This window comes from Magnolia sinica, chromosome 1 (assembly GCF_029962835.1).
Source record: "Magnolia sinica isolate HGM2019 chromosome 1, MsV1, whole genome shotgun sequence".
NCBI lineage: Eukaryota > Viridiplantae > Streptophyta > Magnoliopsida > Magnoliales > Magnoliaceae > Magnolia > Magnolia sinica.
In genome coordinates, this window is record NC_080573.1 from 102,149,313 (window position 1) to 102,175,146 (window position 25,834).

Below are 25,834 nucleotides of genomic sequence, written 5' to 3' on the forward strand. Positions count from 1 at the left end.
GAAAAGCAGCGTTCGCATCAACTGCTATCTCTGTCAGTAAGGAAGGCGATTCCGCAACATTCCAAAAACGTTGCGCGTCGCCTTCATCTCCGGAAACTCCCTCTTGGGGACTTCAAGAACCTCTAGCCGTCATTATCACTAAATAAAGAGGAAAGGGAGACTCACCGGAGAGAGGAAGGAAAACGGAAATGGCGAAAGGAGCCGCTGACAGTTAAGAAAGAGGAAAGGGAGAAGACGAAAGACCGAAAAAGCTCCAAAGGAAAAGCAAAGCGGGAATGGCAGTAGAAGTTCGAAATGCGGGACCCCCACCATTTTATAAGATTGCCATGTAGTGGAAGCAATCAATGGGAAAATGATTCGACGCCTGCATCGACTCCCCCACTCGACACGTGGCGCACGTCGACTGACGACAATAATGCCCTTGCTACGTGTCCAACCCTCATTGGCGGGGTGAGCGATTTGACGACTGTCGGCGCATGCGACGTCAGAGACTGAACCGTCTCCCGTCAAAGGCGACACAGAATGCATTAAATGACTACTTATTGTCTCGGACTGAGTTATGAATCGACTCAGAACTCGCTACTCCTAAGTGTCATATGAAACACATGGAATAAGGGGGCTTACTGTTGGGGACAAAAGATACGGAGTTCGGAGACTCGGACTTTATGCCTCAGGTCGCCAAAGGATGTGTCAGATCCGAGGCATGGTTCACTGAACCGAGACAAAAGTTGAGTCGGCTCGGACGACACATCAGCAATCCGGGCATGAATCGGGCCGATCTTCTTATCGGATCGGCCAGCGCGAGATAAAGCCTCATCCCGAATATCTTGGGATAAGATCCCCGACCCCGAAGCTCACGGGATCGGAAGAAGACTGGAGATAGGCGCGATCATTTCTCCGTGATACCAGGAGAGGATCCCGCACACGATATCAGGAGAAGAATCCTCGTACGATTAAATGCTCCTGCAGCTATAAAAGGGGAACCTCCATCGTCTTGTGAGGTAAGGCAAAAATTCTTTCTAAAAACCCCTCAATACATTTAGACCCAGAATCCAGGCCTGACTTTGGCATCGGAGGGTCCCCTGCTCAAGCCAGGGTCTCCATTGTCTTTTTTCCGTGCAGGTATACGAAGGTCTAAGAGGACGAACCAGATTTTTGCACCAACATGAATCATTTTTACTGTCATCACTAAAATGATCTCAAAAAAATGGATTAACGGTGTAGATATAATAAATACATCATTCTGGGGCAACGTAACTTTGATGTCATTGGACGGTTTTTTTTTACTTTTTTTTATTAGCTTCTGAGTACACCCCACTGTCATTGAACAGTTGGTATAACTTGGACCTGCAACGCTGGTCTACGCACGACACGTACCCACATCAGCCGTACCGCTGGTATGCCGTACACCAGCCAATCCGGTTGCCCAGGAAGGACGCCTAAAAGCTTTTATTGGGAAGGTCCCCACAAGGCATAGATGCCGGCCTGCCGTATCATCCCACCGAAAACGAGGGGTCAATGGGCCGGGCTCGGGCTTGAATATCTGAATTTTAAATGAACTCGGCCCAAATAAGTTCAAACCGGGCTGAGATCGATCCAGGCCCGGCCCGTTGACAGCCATGCCGGGATGAGAGATACTAGGATACTCTGGTACGGTGTAACAGATGATGTGCAGGCACAAAGAAACCGTACATGTGGCATATAAGTACCCGTTCAAGTTCTGACACCATTGCAGATATCTCGCGAACCCAAAAAAAAAAAAAAAAAAGCAGCTTATTTATTTGTGATCTTATTATTAAATTAGTGGACATTTATTGGACGGTTAAAAATAAAAAATGGAAAAATCTCATATTCCGCAAACATCAAGTGTCTACCCATAAGAGGTTATCCGAGTTAGTATATGCTATGTATGCAAAATGTGAGTGCCTGAGTATGAAGAGTCATACGCTAGCTGAGTATCATTTAAACTCATCAATATTCATTTGTGTAGTCCTGATTTTGGACAGGTAGCAGTGCGTTCGGAGATAGAAGAAACCGATGGCAGAAGCCGAAGCGGCAGCGGCAGCGGTAGCAGCAGCAGAGGAGAAAGAGCTTCCGTTGGTTCTGATACTCAAACCCCTCCCTCAGTTTTTCGACGAAGCTCTTTCAAAGAAATTCCGTTTCCTCAAACCATGCGATGACTCGTCCGTTCCGACTCACCTCTTCCTGACACGACATGGTGAGTCAGCTCGGGTCATGGTCTGCACTCCAAACGACTCGATCGATTCGGCCACCCTCGATTGTCTCCCTCACCTCCTATGTATCGTCAGTACGAGCACCGGCGTCAACCACATCGACATGGCCGAGTGCAGGCGCCGGGGAATCTCTGTCGGTAACGTCGGGACCGCCTTTTCTGAGGACGTTGCCGACTACGCCGTCGGCCTCTTGCTCGACGTCCTCCGTCGTATCTCCGCTTCCGACCGTTACGTTCGTCGTGGACTCTGGCCACTGCAGGGAGAGTATCGGCCTCTTGGTTCTAAGGTCCTCTCTCTCTCTCTTCTCTCTCTCTCTCTCTCTTCCAGATTCCCCATCTGTAGATGGAGGAAATGAGACCTGACCGGCTATATCGCTGACCTAGAGCATATCGAAGAACTGTCTGAAAAGACATTGATTTGATGGTTGCGGATTTCCTGCGAAAGGCTTTCGCAGGAGGTTCCTGCGCTGGGATGTTATGTGGGGCCCACCATGATGTTTTTGAGAAATCCACTCCGTCTATATTTTATTTTTTTTCCGGATGATTTTAGGAGAAGACACCAAAAATCAGGTGGATCCAAAACTCAAGGCGTCCATACGAGAGAAAACAGTGGGGATTTCGTGATCACCGTTGAAAATTTTGTAGGGCCATAAAAGTTTCATATTAGGTAAGTTTTCTGTGTTTTCACTTCTCCCATTGAGAATGACATTATAAACGGTTTGGATGGCACATGAACATCAAGGTGGAGCTCAGGAAGGTTTCAACGTTTGGAAATTCTTTCCCTGCTTTTCCCTTTTGTATGGCTGCCTTGAGCATTGGGTCCACCTGATTTTTCGTCTCTTGTTGTAAAATGATCCGGTAAAACAGATGGACGGAGTGGAATTCTCAAAAAACATAACCGTGAGCCCCACCTAGCATCCCATCGCATTAAGTTCATGCCAACGCTTTTTCCAGGAAATCCGCATCCGGTTAAGCTAGTATAGGGTTTCCCTGGAAACGGATTGGCTACTCCCTCAACCACCAGCCAATCGGTGCTCTGTGGGCACCACCATGATTTATGTGTTTCATCCATGCCGTCCATCTATTTTTAGAGATCATTTTATGGTATGAGACCAAAAATGAAGTATATCCCAATCACAAGTGGACCACATGACGGGAAAGAGTGTTGAATGAGCGTTGACTATTAAAAACCTTTTGGGGCCATAAAAGTTTTGGATCAAGCTGATATTTGTTTTTCCCCTTCATTTGGGCCTGTATGACCTAATCAACATATTGTATGTCAAATAAACAATACAGTGGGCCTTAGGAGGATTTTAATGGTGGATATCCAATCACTATTGTTTTCTTGTGGTGTGGTCCACTTGAGATTTATATCCCTCTAATTTTTGGGATCAAGCTCTAAATTTATCTGTAAAAATGGATGAACAAAATGGATGAACAAAATAGATCAAGTATATACAATATCAAGAAAAAGTATCCTAACCAGTGTTCAAAGTCTTAGCATCGCTACAAATTTCGTTGGCTAAGGATACAAAAACAATATCGATATTGCCAATAATCGAAAATGAGAGGAAAACATTGGAATTTTTAAGTGAAACTTCAGTAGATGCAAAAATACACATATTTGCATATTTAGGAATAAAAAAATTATAAAAAGAATGCATACATAATAAGTTTTCATTTAATTGAAGGCTAAAAGCCTATGTTGTCGTAAAAAAAAACAAATCCAACCATCTCATCTATCCATCAATATTTTTCAGAATATCAACAACACAATATTTTGCCAGGAAATCATTGACAACCGGAAAGAAAACGAAAATTTATGGTCTTGATATCATTCATGCTGCGATAACAATAATATCGATTACAATATGATCGATATTCTCGTAGACAATTTAAAAACTGTATACAACCATGTGCCCATAAAAATTTTGAAATGGTAATTTTTCTAACAAACAAATTTTTATGATATCAATACATTGACGATATTATTGAAATATCGTTGATACACTGGTGATACAAGTGACACCTGGAATTTACACAGTAAAAAATATTGGCGATGTTAATACATTAGTGATACAAGCGACACCTGAAATTTACATAATAAAAATTATTAGCGATGCTTAATGATACATCACAGATACTTGAAATTTCTGAGACTACCAATGTTATTGTATCACCACTAGTGTTATCGGTACCGCCAAGTTGGAGATAAGGATGATATTGGGGATATTTTGATGATATCGAGGATACTCCGAACAATGATCCCAACAACTACCTTAGTGAAGATATCAATTAGTTGTTCCTCGGAAGAAAGGTGTAAAATACTAATAACACTCGTTGATAGTTTCTCTCGAACGAAGTGACAATCAACTTCTATATATTTACTAAGCTCATGAATCACTAGATTGGAGGTGATATGGGTTGCTACTTGGTTATCGCAGAAAAGGGGAAAAAGTGTAGTAACGAGAACACCTAACTCAACGAGAAATTATTATAGCCATAGGGCCTCACTTGTGGAATGTCCGATGGACCAATACTTGGCTTACATGTAGGAACGGTGATGTAGGACACATGATTTAATGTTAGTATGCAGCGTGGAGGTTATGAAGGAGTTCATAAAGTAATTCAATTAACAAAAGATACTAACTAACCAAGTAATTAAGAGTAAACAATAAGAAATAAAATTTGATTTAAGCTAAATCACATGCCCACATACTAAGAAATCACATAAATCAATTAAAACTAGGCTAAGTAGAATAATAGAACTTCCAATTTATCATAGGTATGTTCTACAGTCAAGGGACTGACTTGTACATTTTATGATTAGGGTTATGAATGGGAAAATATGAAATTTGAAAAATTAGAGTTCATGGTAATTAGGGATTTTGGAATCAAGGTTTTTAGAAATCGGAAAAAATATGAAATTGGAGATTTAGGGTTTAGGGTGGGGTTATGGATGGGGAATAAAGAGGTTTTGATGGGAGAAGCAAGGGGAAATCAATGGATTGAGCGGTTGTCCATACAGTCATCCTAGGGGCCCACACGTGTGAGTTGTTAGCTAGGGTTTTGGAGTTCTCAATGGTTGATTTCGGTTGTGGTTAAAGTTGGATAATAAAAAGTTAAAGAAAAAGATGATTTGAATGATCTTGGATAAGATGGGAAGAAGAGAGATGAAGTTTTTGGAAAAATACATCTTTTGTATAGAAAGGAAGGGAGAAGGAAGATGATATATGGAAGCCTCGCACCTCCGTTGAATGAGAAATGAAATCACATCACACCCAAGCTTTAAATCATGTGGAGTATTCTTCAAATCATATGAAAAAGAGGAAACACAACTTTTTTTTTTCTAAAATAATGGTATTAGAGCTTCACACACCCATCTTTCTCTTTTATAATCTCAGAAAAGATCTTTTACAAAAAGACCCTCTTAGATAAGATTCTCAACATAAAGACGCTCAATAAATTAAAAGTTGTTCTTAACTCTCTAATTTCAACATAAATATAAGGTATATTAAAAATAACAAAGCATATAAACAATCTAAACAACTAAACTATTTCGTGGACCAAGGGAGTTCAGGATCAAGATGTTCAGTGATGATGATCCAACGGTCCGATGCGTCCATCAATCTCCTAAATGCAACCCACATGCATCTTCCCAGTGTGAGGTCTTCAAATATGCATGAACGTGCACGTGAAGTCTTCAATATGACTAGGAATGTGAATTAGGTCAAGCGGGCCCCATGTAATGGTCATCTAGCCATAAGGAAATTGGCTCAACCCTCCTCTGATGTGGTGCTTGGATGTCCTCATCAAACGGGCAACTACCATTGCTTCTTGCCTTTTTAAGATACTAAGTTAGCACCAACGAAGTACAAAATTCTGTAATGAAATGCATGTCATTGGTAGAACCCGCCTAGTCTACATCATAGTAGCCACATACTTCTAAATGTCCATGGTCGATATAGAGGTCCTTTTTCCAGGAGTTGACTTCACACAATGTAACGTGCAATAAACCACGTCAAGGTGATGGGAACACAATTTTTGGATGAATTGACAAATCACACTCATGGCCTAAGCTATGCCAGTGCGTGTGGTTGATATAGCTTCAAAGCAGGATCAACAAGAGTGCTTGACTCCTTTGAAAATAACCAAGGATACACCTCAAAGGAGAGTCCATATTCAAGACTCATTAGAAGGAGACGCAGGTCAAGATACAAGATGGCAGAGATACCTGAATAATCCATTGTCCTGATAGTAGTTTTAATCTGAGGATGATCTGTAGGGCAGTACATCAAGCCGAGTCGAGGTGGAGCTTGGCTTGACTCATCCGTAAGATACTCGAGTTCGAGCTCAAGCTCACCCTCGAGCTCAACATTGAAGCTTGGCTTGTTTGCCAAAGCTTTCGAGTCGAGCTAGTGGTTCGAGTCGAGTCAAGCTTGTTCATATATATATATATATATAATATATATATATATATATATATATATATATATAGCAGAACGCTCACCTGCGAACCAGTTTGCACAGACTACCTACGAACTTTTTTAAGAACTCATCATACGTGATGAGTCTTGAAAATCTGAACGGTCCACATGAAGCAGAACCTTATTAAACCCCTTGGTTCCAATTTTTACTTTGAACCAAAACTTTGGTGGGCCATGAAAAATGCAAACAATTTCTTCCCTTGATTTGCATTTCTCTTTGCTATGGCCCACCAAAATCTTAGATCAGGGTGAAAATTCACCCCCTAAGGTTTCATGGGATTCCACATCTTATGGACCATTCGGATTCGACACCCATGACACGTGTGCAAAGGTGTGCACGTGCCTCGGTGAGCATGCCTCTCTCTCTCTCTCTCTCTCTCTCTCTCTCTCTCTCTCTCTCTCTATATATATATATATATATATATATATAAAATCATACCTTTGTGGTGATACCTTTGTGGTGACCGAATGGGCTGAGAGTAGTTGCTTAGTGGGTTGAGACAAGTTGGGTTGGGCATGGATCAGGGAGAGAGAGAGAGAGAGAGAGAGAGAGAGAGAGAGAGAGAGAGCTCAGCTTGGGCGGGCGCGGGATGGCAACCGACGGGCTACATAAGTGAAAGAGAGGGTCGGGTAGGGTTTGCATCAGGTAGGGTTTTGCTTTTTTTTTTTAAAAAAAAGTTATATATATATAATACTCGAGCTTCGAGTCAAGTTGATTTGCACCATGCTTGAACTCGGCACGATTTCAACTCGAGTTTTAAAAAGTGAGCTTGACTCGCCCCGAGTCAGCCCTTCAAGATGAGTCAATCCAAGCTGAATCAAGTCGATTCGAGCAAGCTTTTGGAGCTAGTTCGACTCGTGTACAGCCCTAATGATCTACCACACTGAGATGAAACTCAGGTATGCGACTAGTCTCAATAGAGTGGCTCTAACTTTCAACCACAGTAGTATTGGTTCCATTTGAGTTTAGGTCTAAAGTGAGGATGCAAATCATAGCAACGATTTTGGTATATCAAGGACATCCACAATAAGTGCAGCCCAAACTATCTAAATCGGCAAAACACAAAGGTGAGTGATACATCTGTTCACTGGTATGACCGTTAACAACAAATCATCCCTGACTTGGTTTTACCCTAGTTGCAAAGGCAGACTTCTTGAAAATATATACTACCATGGAAGCACATTAATTGGCATCATTTCGAATATGGCTATAAACTGCTTCCAAGGAGGAAATCTTCTCACACTCCAAAATTTGAACTCTGAGGTTTAAACTCATCATTAAGCCCACCAATGATTTTGAAGGTCCGTAACTTCTCATTCTACTGATGTATATCTTCAGGAGGAACATTTTGAGGCATATAGTGATCATGTTCTTTCCATTGCTTACACGGGGAGGCGTAATATGCCTCTACTGAAGATTCCCCCTATCATACATTTATAATCTCTCTATATAGTTGACATGTCAGGCTAGATCACCACAATGAGAAAACATTTTGCAACAGTATCCCATATTTGTTGGGTTGTTGTACACGTGATCAATGGTCCACTAATATCAGGCTGTACAAAATTAATTAGCCAGCCCATGATAGTGAAATTATTTGTTGGAGAATGAGGGTGTACTGTATTGGGTAGCCTTGCAAACTACCATATTTTTCAAATGTTTCAATATTAAAAATAAAGAGAGGTGAGAGGGGATGCCCTAACCTAGGTTAATGCATCTTCCTGGTATCAAAGCTAGGGTTTTTAGGTTTTAAAAACCTTAGCTCTCTCTCTCTCTCTCTCTCTCTCTCTCTCTCTCTCTCTCTGTTTTGGAAGGTAAATTTTTTGGAAGATTCTTTCTTATCTTACATCTGTAGAGGTTGATGCTTTTTCCTGGTTAGCAGAGAATTGATGCTTTTGTTATTGCTAGTACAACAAATTGGGGAGTACTAACACTCTGGCAGTGTATGATGCTTGAAATACAAGCTCTCAAAAATTGCACTAAATCAACTATGGAACCCACTTCTGCCAAGTCACAATCCCCAAATCAGATTATTTGAACAACCCTATATTCTAATTCATTGACATGTTCTTGTTCAAATAGCCTCATTTGATTGTTTTTCTCTTTCATCTGTCCAATCAAATCAGCATAATTTTTTGTTCATGATACATCTAAACTGAAAGCATATTTTTTGTATTGCTTGCATGCCATATATGCAATTTCTAAGTGCTTGTGTATCATCCATCACACTTTCAGAGTTTGAAGTTTTTCTCTTGTGAATTATGCGCTTGATGTGTCATGACTTATGCTGGCTAGTAAAGAATTTTGTCAAAATTAACACGCGGTGTATTTTCTTGGCTAGTATAGTTGAAGAACTCCAGTTTGTGGGAAAACAAGCTTACTTGCAGCTAAAGAAGATAAGAACCATAGTTTCAAAACTCGACTTGTCTAAAAGTAAAGTCACTCAACTGCTTGATTAACTCTTTTTTTTTCTTTCTTTCTTTTTGAAAGATAACTACTCAAGTAACTCAGACGATTTTTTTCGGTAATATTTATATAATAAATATCATTGAGTCTTGACAAGTTGAGAGTTGAATTGTGCAAGCTGAGGTGAGTTTCTTTGGAGTCTTGATTGAGTCACGACCCATCAAGCTTTTCTTGAGTCTAGATGATGTCTGATCAAGTCAAGTTGACTTGGTGGTGTCAGGTTGAGTTTCTTGAGTTTTTTAACTTATGATTACAATGGTGAGGTATGTGACCCAAATGGAATTTACATCAAAGGTTATGATTATGTCGTCTGGCACTCATCCAACCATCGCCGAACCTTCAAGACTACACATGTCTAGCTACAAAAGTCATAGAGCTCTCTATAGTCTCTTACAGAACTCTGCATACTACAAGGGTCTAGTGTACTTCTCAAATATGTGCAAACATCACCCATGTACAAATGCTAAAAAATGTCTGACTATGCAGGAAGAATGCTTGTTACAATTCTCACCTTCATATCTGACGTATGAATTGCTAGTGTGACAGCGCACTCCTAAACGGCCTCTCACTCGAGCAGATCCCTTCCACTTCACTAGGTACTCCTTGTATGGTCGACCGCCATGCCTACTTACATGCCCGTCGATGATAACATACATTTTGTAGGAGTCTTCCGCATCTTAATGATACAACTTGAGTCAATTTCATGGATAATAAGGTGAATAATAAGCTAAGCAGCGAGATACCTTGTGTATCTTCTTCATGATGGGGAAACTTGGAGACTTGTGTTTGTGTTCGATGACCAAAGAGAGCATTCTGGAGTGTTTGTGTTTGATGACTTGAGGGAGAGATTAATCTCATTTAAGCAACCTTAGCCAAATTGACATTTTACTAATAAAACCCCTCAGTAAGCTCGCAGCTTTTAGCATTTAGGGTTTAGGTATAGTGGTTTTTGCAGAACTATTTGCTAACCTGTCATGAAAAACCAATTTCTGTTTGCTGGCTGGTTTGCTCCTATTTTCTACTAGAAATGTTTGTATCTCATTGAGTTATGCTGAGGTAGCTGTTCTGTTAGTTACAATGAACATTGGAGAGCTGTTTTGACTCGGTTATAGTCCTGAGCAGAATGATCGAGACTAGACTGGACAGATCAAATTTCCAACAGTTGCAGATTCAGCTCAATCTGATCTTAGTTTAGTACGCTTGGCATGCCTGGGCATAGATACTGCTGGTTGCCCTCAACTGCATGTCTTAACAAGGCATTCAGTATGCTAAATCTGCACTATATATAACACCAGTAGCGGTTGGACATTTTTTACCGTGCAATTAGTTGTGGGGAAGGATGTTACCAGGTAGTTTTTGGGTGTGGCTGGTCCTTCAACCAAGGGGTATTTTCGTCATTTCAGTTCTTTTGATGAGAGTAGCCCGCTCTCCCCTTCGTAAGCATGATATGATGGGGGACCGTGCAATAAAGGCTCTCCAGGACATATTGTGATGACTGTTCAACACCCATACTATACATATGTTGCACCGGATCATGTTAGGATGTCAGCCCAAAAAAAAAAAAGAGGCAGATCTAAAACTCCAATGGGCCAAAACACTGGAAAAAGTGGGCATGACTCTCTCTCTCTCTCTCTCTCTCTCTCTCTCTCTCTCTCTCTCCATTTAGCCCTAGCCACACCATTTTCCTCAATGCTTCTCCCCCTACGTTTCTCTCTTTCCTACTCTCGTCACAGCTGTTGAGGTGGCAAGCATCGTCCTATCTCAAAAGTAGACTCTGTTTAAATGATGAATGTGCTCCATTAATGCTTATTAATTTTATGATTTCTGTGACTTGGTGATTGTCACAGATCAGAGGCAAGCAAGTGGGGATCGTTGGGCTGGGTAGCATTGGCATGGAAATTGCGAAAAGGCTGGAAGCTTTTGGCTGCCGCATTGCGTATAATTCAAGGAGAAGGAACCCGTCTGTCTCTTTCCCTTATTTACCAAACGTTTGTGACCTTGCGGCTGAAAGCGATGTCATCATTGTATCTTGTGCATTGACTGATGAGACCCACCACATCATCAACGAGGATGTCCTCTCAGCACTGGTAAAGGATGGAGTCGTCATTAATATCGGACGTGGACAATTAATTGATGAAAACGAGCTCGTGAAGTGCTTAGTGCAAGGAGAGGTTGGTGGTGCCGGTCTCGACGTGTTTGAAAATGAGCCTCACGTGCCTCAGGAGCTCTTTGTAATGGATAATGTAGTGTTGTCCCCTCATAGCGCTGCGCTGACGCCAGAAGCTTTTTCATCGCTACTTCAGATAATCATTGACAACCTCGACGCCTTCTTCTCCGGTAAACCTTTACCATATACAGTGGAGTAATGGTTGTAAGCCATTGTTTCTTTCCATAATCTGTATTGTTCTTTTTTATTTTTTTACAAATTTAATAATGGCTTGAATGAATTGGTGTACCATCTCAGTCACAAATGCTCCCTCCTTAGAGATGGGAAGCTTTGATTAAGAGAACTTGCAAAAAATAGAGCCTAGTGCTTAATTTAGTTTGAATTGATTTTTGACAAAAGTTATCTAAATAGATTGTTTGGGTGAGTTTGGTTGATATTTCATGAAATTTGGTGCAACCAAACACACCCTCAACTAAAAAACAATACATCTCAAGCAAATCATAATGTTTATAAGAAAAAGCAGAATTATTCAGAATCTACAAATACTTCATGTACTAACCCTTCCTCTTTTTAAAACAAGGGCGCTTCCACTTCTGTTTGTTTAAAACACTGTTGTGTTCTTCATATTAACCTATTTTTAGAGCATACAATTTTATACAAGGGACTATGAACTCAATCACTTATTGCCATTACTCTTCAGTTTCACGTTGAGGTCTATCTCATAGAGGTACTCAAATTGTGCTCATACTACACATCCAATGCTACAAGACTTGGAATACAAGGTTCAAAACATAGGATGTATAAGATTCAGAAATTGGGAATGCATCGCAATAAATTCATGAAGCTATACCGGCATTCTCACTAAAGAAGGGTTATTGTCAGCACTTTGCATTGAAATTCGTTTCTGTTGAGTTGCAAGGGTATTTTGGGTGTATTTATTTAAGTTAATATGTGTACATGTGTGTGAAGGTATTTCTGTCATTTTTTTATGATGAGACTATAATAAAAAGAAGGGGGAGACGTGAGAGAGTATTCACGATTTTCATCTTCTCCATTCTCTTCAGTTTCTTCTTCTTATCTTTTCATTCTTTCTTTAAAAAATTTTATTCCTTCATCTGTTTCCATGCTTTTGCTCTCTCTCTTTTCTTTTTTTTTTCTCTTTCTTGTTTTTTTTTTTTTTTTCCTTCTTCTTCTTCTTCTTCTTCTTGCCCCCTCATCCTCTCTCCATGATTTAAGGTCCTGTTTGGATTCATGAAAAGTAAATAAAAGGAAACAGCATTTCACATGAAACTAATTTTCTTTATTTGTGAAAACTTTTTTTTTTTTGTGAGAATTGGTGGGAAACGCTATTTCTCATTTCTCTCAACAATGCAAATTCCTACCATTAAAGGAAAATAAACTTCTCAAAGAGTTGAACACACCGCCTGTCTCCAATTACCTCACATGTGTCACATATCCAAATGTTCCATTGTCCATCTTTTGTTTTATCACACATGTGCGACCATCCATCTTCACTTGAGCCCCACCTGAACACAACACCTCAAATGTGCCACATGTGCCAACTTTCTATTATTCATCTTCTATTGTGTTGCATATCTACCACCATCCATCTTCACTTGGGCCTTGCATGTACTAGGTACCTCATGTGCCACATGGGCCAAATTTCCATTATCCATCTTCTCTTGTGCCATGCATGTGCCACTGTCCATCTTTGGCTTGTGCCCCATACGTGCCATTTTCTATCTTCAATCACTCTATGTGCTACATTTATCAATGTGCCTACATCTGCCACCATCTACCTTCAAGTGCCAACATAGGTCAAATGTGCTAATGTGTTGCTTGTGTCACATTTGCCATCGTACAACTTCAAGCACCCTTCATGTGTCATATGTAACCCTATTACGCTTAAGCACCCACCAATGTTGTTGTCTAACTTCAAGCGTTCCATGTGTCACGTGTTAATTTGGCCCATGCCAATAACTACTAGGATTTTTTATTTTTATTTTTTTTAACCAACAATAAAATAGAAACATGCCCCAAATTTTATAGGAAAATCTTATTTAAAAACCAAAATGGAAAATAAAGTTTCTTTGCCCACAATTTCTTGGAAATGAGATTTTTTCGATAAACAATGTTTTGTTTCCCAACCTTTCTGCAAATTCAAACAAGCCCTAAAAGCAAATGCTCATTCTCTGTCAATAACAATAATAATAATTAATTAAAAATTTAAAAAAAAAAAAAACAAAAAAAGAAAAGGATCGTTCAGCATACAATACAGATGTTTGCAGTGCAAAACAGGGGCTAGAGTTAGAAGTCTCCTGTGTTAGTTTAGAACCATTGTCAAAATGGTGGTGACGTGTCCTTCTCACATTTGGCATCTGTACAACTACCCACACCATCCAAATTGTGGGTCCCATTGTGGGTGGAGAATATCTATTAAATCACACTGATCAATCAATCCTAATCATCAGATTAACGGCTATCATATGGATGGTTAAACTAAGATAGTGATGGATCCAACTTCCAAGGGACAAATCAATTTGGGTCATACTCCATCCACAGCTCGGTAAGCTATTTGGTCGGTCTGGATTGCAGTACAACTATGCCAAGTGTACTGTTGAGGAGTCACTGCCATTTTTTAAAAAATGGTGCAAAACTAACATGGACTGTAGGCCTACAGCAGCAGGGGTGAGCTTTCGTCGCGCTTTTTCTAAGTTGCGTTTGTTTTTTTTCTCTGTGTTTCTCTTCCGTCCGGGGCTGTGCCTCTGCATCTCTTCTACAACTGTATGCTTCCATGTATTGTAGCAGCTTGTAAAATGGCACTCATGGTCGCACAGGGACACTAGGACAATCCGTCGATCTGGACTGTTAATTAGATTTGGCGCCCAATTAATGGTCCTCCATGTAAAAATCACAGGATTCGGTGGTTTCTAACCATTTGATCATATCCTATAAAATGGATGGTCAATATGGTTTATATGAAAATTAGGTCAAATAAACTGTTTAAGCCATATTTTTATTGGTCCAATCATCGATTGCTTGTCGTTCCAAGGAATTATTTTCATCAGGCAATCCTGATCAGCTCATAACATGGTTTGAAAAAAGGACAGCTATAGATAAGGAAGTTGACTTATGGATGGATCGGATCATCTAATGGGTGGGATTTTTGCATCATCCTTGATGAAATGATGAGGATCAGTCGATTGGATTATCGTATGGAACTGGTGCACTATAATTTGCTCTTGAGAACCCCCTATAATGTTTGTGTTTTATCCATGCCATCCATCCTTTTTTTTTTTTTCTTCTTTTTTGGATCATTTTAAAAATGAGGTAGATAAAATGATCAAGTGGACCACACAGTGGGGATTGAGCGCCCACCATTAAAAGCTTCACAGAAGTTTTGGATAAAGCTGATATTTGTGTTTTCCCATCATCAAGGTCTGGCTCGCTCAGGTTAGCCTAAATCCAACTCATGACCCACTTATTAAATTAATCAAGACCAACATGACCCACCAAATTATAAATGGTCCATGCTTGATATTGACCCAACACAATCTGCCGTGCCCTAACTCAGGTTTAAGAAGAGAATATGAGGCTAAGGGCCCAATCATCTGTATGTTTCTTATTTATTTATTTAATATTTATTTTGGATTGGGACATTTGAGTTGGCACAGGTCGGGTCATCTAGGTCAACCTCATGGATAACATATAATATGGGTGGATCAAGTTAGGTAGGGTTCAACCCAAACCTGACCCAGTAGCTTAAATGGGTGACATTTCTACCCTGAGCCCGACCTACTACCCATCTAGCTTGGCCCGGACCTGCCTGACCGACGGCCCAACCTCACTCACCCATTGTGACCCTAAATCTCTACATTCTACAGATGTTACTTTAATTGGAATTTATTGTTATACCAAATGTTGAAAATTGAACAGGCATTTCCCAGCACGCACCTGAGTGATCCTGGCCACTTATCACACCGCAAGACTCTCAACATGCCCTAGTAAGTATAGATGTAATCGTTTTTTTCACCTAACCGTCCAATTTTATTATACCTATGGGCCTTTTGTATGGAATGAACACTGCAATCTGATCAACATGGAGATCTCTCAGGTGATCCATCTAGGCCTGTGTGTTCTGAATGGAAGTTGTGAACAGCATTTTCCAGTCTCTACCCATAGCATGAATTGCCCTTGCCTTCTTCTCCTTCTATCTCCATCTTGACACTGGTGTTCTGTAGAATCCATGGCTCTTTGCTGGAGGATGGAAGGTTATCAAGGGGTAAAAGTGGGCTGGACCCATTTCAAGCCAAATCTCGAATGTTTTGAACCCGATAGTTGAACGGGGGCTCATTTTAAAGCATGAATCCAAAAATCCACCATTAAAAACTTTCTACGGCCCACCATCATGTTTATTTGTCATCCAACCTGACCTGGATGAAGGGAAAACAGAGATATCAGTTCCATCAAAAAATTGTGGCCCACAAGGATGTTTTTAATGGTGGGCATTCAATCCCTAGTCTCCTGAGGTGTGGTCTACCTGAGATTTGGATCTGCTTCATTGTTGGGGTCATGCACTAAAATGAGCTGGCACATCAAGGCGAAAACCAACGGAAGTGGGTGTTTCCAAGCCCGAATCGGCTATATTGTCATGCCGACCCAGGAATATAAAAATAAAAATTTGGCTGATCGGGCATTTGAAAAATGAGAGTTGGTATTATGCGCACCCCTCTCATGGAAATTCTATGAAAGTGTAATCCCACGTGACAAATGTTGTAGGATTATCTCCAGAGGGCCAACCCAAGTGTGGGTCATCAATGAAAGGACTGCTATCCTTGAATTCTACTCGTTGAATTTGGACTGTTAACTCATTTTTTCTGCTCAAAAATCAATGATCCTGATCAACATACACAATGTTCTATGTGCAAGTTTCACATCTTTTGGCGCAAAGAGTATATAGCATACTTATATAAAATCACAAGCATGCAATTCCACAGGCACCGATTCCAAGCACCCAACCAATTAAAAATAATTGAAGCAGAGCATAAATCACAACACATCAACGCATGCTTCAGCTTGGGATTATTAGCCACACAACAACCATGCAATGGATACTGCCCAAAACAGTAACAAATCAACATACTCTTTAACACTTCAAGACAAAAAACTTGGGGATCTGGGAATCCCCAGTAAAAATCTGTTCGAGATTATATGGGTCAGATCTGGGAAAGGCTGTTGCACAAAATGTAATTCTATGGATATCAAGAAGAAACCATACATAAGGCAAAAGCAAACACATGAGCCAACTACTTCTCATCCACCAATCTTCTTCTCTTGTTTGCGACCACTATTTCTGGGGAATGCTAAGACCAAATGCACACTCCTCCATGTGAGAGAACAACATCGGGCAATCACCACTGGGTTAGAGGCTCAGTGCGATTCGATTCAATCATTACTTGGGCAGGCAATGCGTTTATAAATAAATGAACTGCTAAAAGAAACCAACCAATGGCCAAATTTTTATATAACATGTAGCCCACCCAACATATTTTCCACAGCTTTAGTATGTTCTATAACATGAGACAGTTGTTGCTCTAATAATACCATAAATGCTTTTCTACCTCTTCAATAAAACAAGAGAAGATTGGGCGACAAGGCTGAGATGAACTAGGTGTTCCACTCAAAACCACTGATGGAACTCTTAGGCTATAACTATCATAGTTTTGAATTAAAATATTATGCAATTTTAGTAACTATACAAAACTAACTAACAGAAGAGACCCATTCATATTTTACAAAATCAAATCTTTAGTGCAGATGAAATAGGAAACTACAAAATTAAGATAGTGGACGGTTTAGGAAACTATTCTGATACCAAAATAGTACTTGGATACTTGTACCTCCATGGCTTCTCGCAAGAGACCTGTTTATATGAAGCAACCACCTGGTTTTACTTACCTAGGCTATTCGAATCATGCATCTCTTCAAGAAAACACTATACTTAAAATAAAATAAAATAAAAAATAAAAAATAAAACCCTCAACCTTGGTTTGATCATTTCTCCATGTATCTATTGAATCTTGGATTCTATTGCAGTATGGCTGATTCCCTTATATTTGTGTCACATTGTAGGGCTAATGTCATAATTTTACTTGTTTGTGTGGACAACATTATCATTACTACAGATGTAATGATGTGTTAATTATTTGTCTCATAGAGAAGTTGAGTAAGGAATTTCCCCTAAAAGATTTAGGCAACTAACATTATTTCTCTGAAGTTGAGGACGTTAGTTTCTCAGGTGGTCTCTTTCTCTGGCAAAATATGCAACAAATTTCCTGGATTGTGCAATTATGGACTGTCCAGCAATCAGTACTCCAATTGCTGTGAAAGATACTACACTCCTGATGATCAGTTAGTTGATGCCTCAACCCATTGTAGTGCAATAGAGTTGCCTTACTTTGACTCAACTTGACATTGCATTTGCAGTTAATAGCATATTTTGAGGTATGACATTCACTTTCTTACTCGAGAGTACAATAAATCACTATGGGTTTTCTAATGTTGATTGAGCTAGTTGCCCACCTACTAGAAGCTCAGTTACTATGTTTTTCTAGGCTCCAATTGTATTTCTTACTCTGCAAAGAAGCGTCTACTCTGGCCCGTAGCATTGCAGAAGCCGAGTATAGTTATATAGTATCTACAACTATTAAGTTGACCTGGATCATCTCCTTACTTCAAGACATTAGCATTTCTTTTGCTCCACCTACCCTTTTTTGTGACGATCTCAGTGCTTTGCATGTCTGTGAATTTTGTTTTTCATGCATAGACCAGACACATTGAGTTTGATTATCATTTCATCCATGAAAAAGTTGCAGTGGATGCTTTGGTTACTTGGTACATCTCTTCCTCAGACCAGCTAGCCAACATCTTCACCAAACCATTACTCAGCGGTCATTTCTTGATCTTTGGTCCACACTGGGCGTGTCCTCTTGTCCACTCTCCAACTTCAGAGAGAAGGATGGTTCTAAAACTATACGAGCAGTTTCCCAAACCTTCCACTACATGCAGTTTCCTAAACTGTCCACTATTTCCAAAACCTTCCACTATATGCAGTTTTCTAAACTGTCCACTACATGTTCCAAGACCGACCACTACATGAGCAGTTTTCTAAACTGTCCACTACATGCAGTTTCATATTTCATCTCCACTACAGATTCGGTTTTGTAAAACATGAATGGGTCTCTTGTGTGAGTTATGCAAGGCCACAGCAAGGAATTATGAAGTCTAGCTCAGCAGCAAATGCAGCACTTGCTGCTATGCAAGATTCCTACAAGAAGGAACCATGGTGTGTTGATCAAGACCACCAATCTGATGGTTGTGCTGTGAATGGAAGATGCCGCCAATAAACAGCCACACAGAGGAATTACAAAGTCTAGCTCAGCAGCAAATGCAGCACTTGCTGCTATGCAAGATTCCTACAAGAGGTAATCATGATCAGTTGATGGTTGCACTGTGAATAGCGGATGCCACCAAAAAACAGCCAAATGAGAGGGATCCTAGCCCCTTTACATTTGGCCTATTTTTGGTTGATGTCCAGAGTTTCCATATTTTATTATTGGCTGTCAATTCACAGCCTAGATAAAAGGAGTACAATCTTCCAAACTGTGTGATCTTTGGAGTGTCCCACATCCCTGTTGTGGGGGGCACATCAGGCCTATCCTATGTTCTAGAAAATGTCCATGGTGTTCACTTACAAAATCCTGAGCAGGACCCTACAACTCCTTGCCCGCATCGGGTATCTTCAGCTGAAGTAGAATGGTAAAGACATTAATCCCATTCTCAGAGTGGGAATGTGAGTTTTTTTTTTTTTTTAATGGTGTGAGATACGTTACCGTTTTATTACCTAGACAAGTAGAGCAATATCAACAAGAACACAGCAACATCAACTCTCAAATCATTGATGCATGCAAATGGATGATGTGAGCCAGATTTCAGAATTAAACTTTTGATCATGATTGAGATTGGAAAAGAAAGATGCAAAATTAATCAGTAACTACAACGACTTGAATAGAAATGTTTGTGACAAATCATCGATACCAAATATAACAGGAAGTTTAACAATGCTATTAAAAATAAAATAAAAATAAAAAAGAACAGCAGTTAGTGATGCCAGTAACAACGTCTATCTTTGGTTTCTCAGGCTTCAGAGCCCTTCTCAAGGACTAATAAAGGTTTCACTACATAGTCCAAAATGAAATTGAAATGAAAAGAAAAAAACTGATCTAGAATAGCATCTTGTTCCGTTGGCAATGCCACATTGGCAGTTTTCTGAGCTATCAAGTCCCAGGTTAAAAGCAGAGCAGCTTCACAAGACACTACACTGAACTACAAATTCCATCCCACTACCCTCAAGTCAAAAAAGGATGGATCTACTTACACATATGACTCTCAGCTCGCCAAAACTGCCGGGGAGCTCGTTAGCACCGCGTCCTGTATCTAGAAGTAGCATAAAACTGTTCCAGCTCACAGACCAAAGAAGCCAAGCTCGCTGGCTCTCTCCTTCTCAAATGTCTCAAAGTACTGATATATGATCGTCACAGCAAGCAGGATCCCGGTCCCTGAACCGATCGCCCCCATGAAATCTGCCAGCACTGTCAATGCACCGATGCAAATGCCTCCAAAGGCCGCTGCTGTGGGTATGTAGCGGTTTAGTTCCTTCTGTAAATTTGACTCACGGTGACCAGGCATCACCATTTGTTGCTCCTGCATAACAAATAAAAATCAGATATAAACGAATTAACAACTCTTTTCCAACGAAATAGAAGCCTAGCATCATCAACAGTTCTGTCCAATGCTTGAGTAAACCCATCTAAAAGTTTACCAATGGATCCGATCTGAGTTCCAAAGCGTTGTCATGACTCCCTTTACAAGGCAACAGAAATACCACAATCGGCATTCTACGATTTGGATAGGATAAAAATTCACCAATTTATTAGTGTTGTCAGTGCGTAAGTCTGACCAGCAGGCTTCCATATCTCAAAGAATTTATATCATGGCCTGTGTATGTCTCTAATGGGCCAACCCTCGCCTATTTTCAGGTCTTGTAGGTGTGGCTGGGGCCAGGACAAAATTGTACGCCCAAAAATAAACATGCCAGGCCTGACCTGACCTCATACCCCATCGATAACACTGCATTTAAATGGGCCATTTTACTGAAATCAGTGTTTAGACTTGAAATTCAATGCAGACAAACAGAATCAAACTCAAGTTGTGAGCAAGGTATTCAAAATCGGTCACGTAACAGCATAACGGCCGTTACATAATGGTAACAGTCATAACCATTACGCATTACAGGGTCAAAACGGCGGCAACGGCCGTAACAGTCCCGTAACGGCCCTGTAATGGACCATAACGGTCCTGTAACAGTTTTTTCAAAAAAATAAAAAAACGGCCGATATGGGGGCCATAACGCCGTTACGGCCCGTATCATAACAGTAATGGTGGTGGCCATAACGGCCACCGTTACCATTTTGGAACACCTTGGTTGTGAGACACTCTTCAAGCCTTTGAAACTGTTTGGAATAAACCCCAGTTGGGCTCTGCTATCCTCTAATCAAGCAGTAGCAATAAACGGAGGACAAAAGAAGAAAAAAAACGGAGGAAAGGCCAAATACAAATTTACCTTAAGTTGTTTAGCCACATCTCTAGCGGAGGATCCAGACACTTCTATCCAAGTTTTTGAGAATAGTGCACACGCCGACAGCATAAAAACAAGATAGAACAGTGCATGGAATGGATTGGCTGCCATATCTGCCAAGCTGAGGTAAAAAAGAAAAAACAATCCCCATTCATAGATGCACAGATAGGCAGATGAACAAAAATGAGCAGAAAGAAATGGTTGTACAATTCAATAAAAAAACAAACTGGCACTGAGAATTCAACTATAGCCAACAAAAACAAAAAGCTAAATGGACGGAATAAGTAACAGGTAAGACAAACAAAATATCCAATCACCTTGATGGAGCTGTAATGTAGTATGCAAGACCGCCGACTGGAATGTACTGGCCACCACCTGAATATTCAGATTCCTTCCACTTGCCAAGCAAATTTACAAGGAAATTTCCACTGTATCTCCTGTACAACAACTGTTAAAGATATTGAAAGCATTAGATTTTTCATGAGGTAAAAGAAAAAGATAAGTCTCCAATTGAATGTAAGGTTCGTACCTGGGAAATAAAGTAAAGATTGGAAACAAGAGCAGACTGTAGAATGATAGGCATGTTGGAAGTATAGAACAGCTTAATTGGGTAGGAACCTTGCTGTCCACGTGCATTTTTCGACCTTACGGGCAAAACAACACGGAATCCTTGGAAATAAATCACAACAAGGAAGATGAAAACTGTGGCCAGCAAATTTGTCACATTTGGAAGGTTCTGCCGGTAGAAAGCCTCACGAAGAGCACGGACCTTGTCCGTCCGGGTTATCATCAGATGGACAAAGGCAATGAAAGCACCTTCAAATTCAGCGCCTCGCCCACTGTTGATAGTTGTGGGGCTGAATGCTTTCCAGATGATATTTTCGCTGAAAGGGACAACAAAAATTTAGGTATTAACTTCCATGAGAATACCGTGGACAAGAAAACGAAGAAAGAACTTACCAGATATTGGTGGCAATAAAAAGAGATATGCCAGACCCAAGACCATATCCCTTCTGGAGAAGTTCATCCAAGCATATGACAATGAGACCAGCAAAGCAAAGCTGAAGAATTATGAGAATAGCATTCCCAGCTCCAAGTTGGCTAACACTGCCATACATCCCAGACAGAACATATGCAACCGCCTCACCGATGGCAATCAGGATGCCCAGTAGCTTCTGTGCACCATTTCTGAGGAAGAATTTTAAATCGTTAAGCACAATAGCTTACATAGTATGAATGAAGAGAAATATAGATGTTCGGTAATACACAAGCACAGAAACCAATAGCATATAATAAATGCATAGAGAGGATCAATGTGCATAAAGAGTATGCAATATATATGCATGGACAGGTTCTATACAATATAAATAGAACCTTCTCAAATCATAGAAACAACCAAATCAGACCACAAAAAATGTGCTTTCAAATGATGATGTCTCACTGCATTCCCCAGGCATCGAAGTTATGGAAAGATGGATGGCAGTCCATTTCATGCATGTGTAAGACTTTGTAAAGAGTTTTCTTTTCTTTTCTTGTCTTTTTTTTTAAAAAAAAAAATCTTTGGGAAAGGGCTTTATAATGACTAACTGAATTCTTTTCCAGATTCTGATTCTGAGTATAGATGCTCTCTGATTAATGGTTTTACATATGTACATTCAACCAAGAAGCCAGAAGGAGTTGCACTTTCTCTCAAACAATACATTAAGGTCGGTCTAATGTCGGTAAACAATAACTATTTCTAACTGTAGTCAGGCATTCAGCATCCAACCAGCATCCACATTCAACATCAAAATGTAAGATTCTTAGAAATATGTACTTCCTAAATAAGATACAAATGCAATATAATCACACTGGGAACACAACATGCCATGGCACTGATACTAAAAAATAAAAAATAAGATCCAAACTAATTCATCACACCATGGAGTATACCTCGCTATCACAAGTTTAAGAGAACATAGAAATAAATAAATAATGCCAAGGATTGCCAAACACAACTTAGTAAGCAAATACTCACAAGAGGGCACGATCTTCACGGACACTATTGTCAACTTCAATGATCTTTGACCCTGCCAAGAGTTGCATCACCAGCCCTGATGTAACAATTGGGGTGATTCCCAGCTCCATAACAGTCCCACGGTTTGATGCAAGAATAACTCGCATCCAATAGAATGGATCTGCTCCAGTTGTCGAGTGTATGCCATAGAGAGGAAGCTGGCTGCAAACCAGAAAGATGAAAAGAGAAATCACTGTGTAGATAACCTTCTCCCTAAATGGAACTTTCCGGTCAGCAGTCTGAACCTCTGGCAAGATCGATAGAAATGGTCTGACGAGATGCAATACTCGGAATCCTCCTCCCATTCTTGCTTCTTAAGCAGGCTAAAACCTATATATGCATATAATTCCCAAAGTTAGCGAGAACCACAAAATAGCATAAACTCTATGTTACATAAGGGTCAACTCCATGAGGAAGAATAACTATTCTCAACTTGAAATGAGTTCAATGAAAAATCAAAATCTTAGTGAATCAACACCACATTCCACTACACTCCATTCTCTGAAGAAAGTTTCTGCAAAATGGGGGCAGCTTTGCATGGTAAAGTGACTGAGAAGCTTTATATGCTGTCAGAACATCACAGGCTACTAAGAGTAATAAATAGAACATCTAAATCTGCTCATCACAATTTTGAAAGCAAATGTAACAAAGAGAGTTTTAATCAGCACAAACACCCCCTTCCTCACAGCCATGCATGTCAACCTGGCGAGAATGGCAGACATTTGAAGCGATGTTAACCAAGAATGGCAGTAAACATCCATACAGAACTAATTTGGAAAACCAGTAGAGCCATGCAAGAACAAAAACTATTATTGAATTAATGTTTTAAATAGAAAATAGCTGTAGCACTGCGTTCATCACCCCTCTGAAGTGTGAGGTGTAAGCTACATGGTGTTTAGCGCATGCTACAAGCTACTTCTAGATTTTTAATCAACGTTGCGCTTAGTTGCACCAATTTCATGATTTCTGCACCAAATTAGATCGATTGATAATGAAATTTAACAAAATTTCATGATATTTTGTGCAATCAAAAGCAACCTAAAGTGATAGGAAATGGCAATGATTAAGTAATTTTTATTGAAGATAGAAAAATTTAACAAATCATTGAAAACATTAATTGATTTTAATATTGTAGTGAAAAAAAAAAAAACTTGTAATGTAAGCTACATGCGTGTAGCGTAGTCTATGTAGCGTGTTGCGTATGCAAATTATTATGTAGCATAAGCTACATGTGAATTAAGCTATTTCATGAGCTACATAGCATTAAGGCTATGGTACACTATGTAGCGTAAGCTACACACTACATAGCATAGCTATTTAAAACACTGATTGAAACACTTCTTTAATGGATCACCTGGGGGCCTCCCTAGTAAATGCTCAAATGGAATTACACAGAATAATGAATGGTCAAACATGCAAAATTCAGGTAATTTTACTGTTGAGATTGGACCATTACAGAAACTCTATAGCAACACCATAATGTCAAATTGGGGAGGAAGATCAGATTTAGATATAGATAGAAACAATAAGGGCCCATATGAGCAAGAGAAAAAGAATATCTATTCTAGATCCATTATTAGCAAGCGGTTGAAATCTGAAAGAAAGTCTAAAAAATGTACTCTTACCCTGAAATTATTATATTACCCACAAAAATAATGAGGGAAAAAAAAAGGATGAGGTCAATCGAAACGACGCTGATATAATAGAGGCATCTCTATCATGCCATGATCTAGCCACCCATACATCCAGACGCATGGCAGCGAGATGGCAGATCAAGATTGTCCACCATGCAGAATCATCCCTAGCTGGCCCATTGTCAGAAAATATCGCTTATCGAACGATCTGGACCCATCACTTTTTTCCCCCAGCTCTTCTGGCTAATTTCAACCGTTGACAAACTTTCTCAACCGTCCATTTCTAAGTCCGTGAATCGGGATCGACAAGGCCGTGTTCTCTTCAAACCATGATTTGTCTGAGGTAGGGTCCACATGGTGAGCGGTCGGCAGTCACAATGTGGCCACCATGTGTATAGATGAAATGGGGGTTCCACCATAACCAGATAGAGATCTCGATCATATCAAAACCCAACAACGGAAAATGCCGTTTTAGAGTTTCATCAAGAATTCGCTTGTGTAGACGGAGATTAGCTGTTTTCGAGACGTTAAATGAAGAAATTACAAAAGGATTTTTCCAGAAAAGATGTGAATCAGGCAGAATCAGATCTAGAGAATGCAAAATAATGGAATTCAAAGGCAGATCTCTACGGAAATTCAAATGAATCGAGAGAAGATTTCAAGGACGTACCTTCCGGGTTCGAAATCCAAGAAAACCCTAGAATCAGAAGAGCCTATTGCGGAGACCGAAACCCTAGAAATTCTCAAAAACTCTACAAATAGTGAGAGAGATCGGGCGATCCAAACAAACCCTCGAAATGCTTCCGAATTCCGATCGGCAGATCGGAAATGGAGAAAGGTCAGATCGTTTGGTCGTTTATATCGGAGCCGTGTTACGGCTATTCGCGAGAATAGCTATCCAAATTTACTCCCCTACACGTGCCAATGGAGGCCACACGTGTTCACGATCTGAACCGTTCAGAGCCCACCTTTTCCATCCTCTGCCACGAAAACTAGGCCAGCCTACACGTTAGATGGGTCACGAGCGTTTGAGATAACGGACGCGGATTCCCTGCCAAAGCATTTTGCAGGAAGTTCCTGGGCTGGGATGTTA

At 40.1% G+C, this 25,834-nt stretch overlaps 2 protein-coding genes across 2 annotated transcripts; one reads left to right on the forward strand and one right to left on the reverse strand.

Moving 5' to 3' along the window:
- The first annotated feature begins 1,847 nt into the window (after positions 1-1,847).
- Positions 1,848-11,843, forward strand: LOC131254490 (glyoxylate/hydroxypyruvate reductase HPR3-like). Its single transcript, XM_058255384.1, has 2 exons — positions 1,848-2,520; positions 11,035-11,843. The coding sequence occupies exons 1-2, from the start codon at positions 2,038-2,040 to the stop codon at positions 11,551-11,553; spliced, it is 1,002 nt and encodes a 333-aa protein (XP_058111367.1). The 5' UTR covers positions 1,848-2,037; the 3' UTR covers positions 11,554-11,843.
- A 7,553-nt stretch (positions 11,844-19,396) lies between these two features.
- LOC131252678 (uncharacterized) lies at positions 19,397-25,583 on the reverse strand. Its single transcript, XM_058253350.1, has 7 exons — positions 25,412-25,583; positions 23,069-23,437; positions 22,012-22,239; positions 21,581-21,935; positions 21,369-21,499; positions 21,037-21,172; positions 19,397-20,117 (listed from the first exon to the last, which is right to left on the reverse strand). The coding sequence occupies exons 2-7, from the start codon at positions 23,410-23,412 to the stop codon at positions 19,878-19,880; spliced, it is 1,434 nt and encodes a 477-aa protein (XP_058109333.1). The 5' UTR covers positions 23,413-23,437; positions 25,412-25,583; the 3' UTR covers positions 19,397-19,877.
- Between the last annotated feature and the right edge of the window lie 251 nt (positions 25,584-25,834).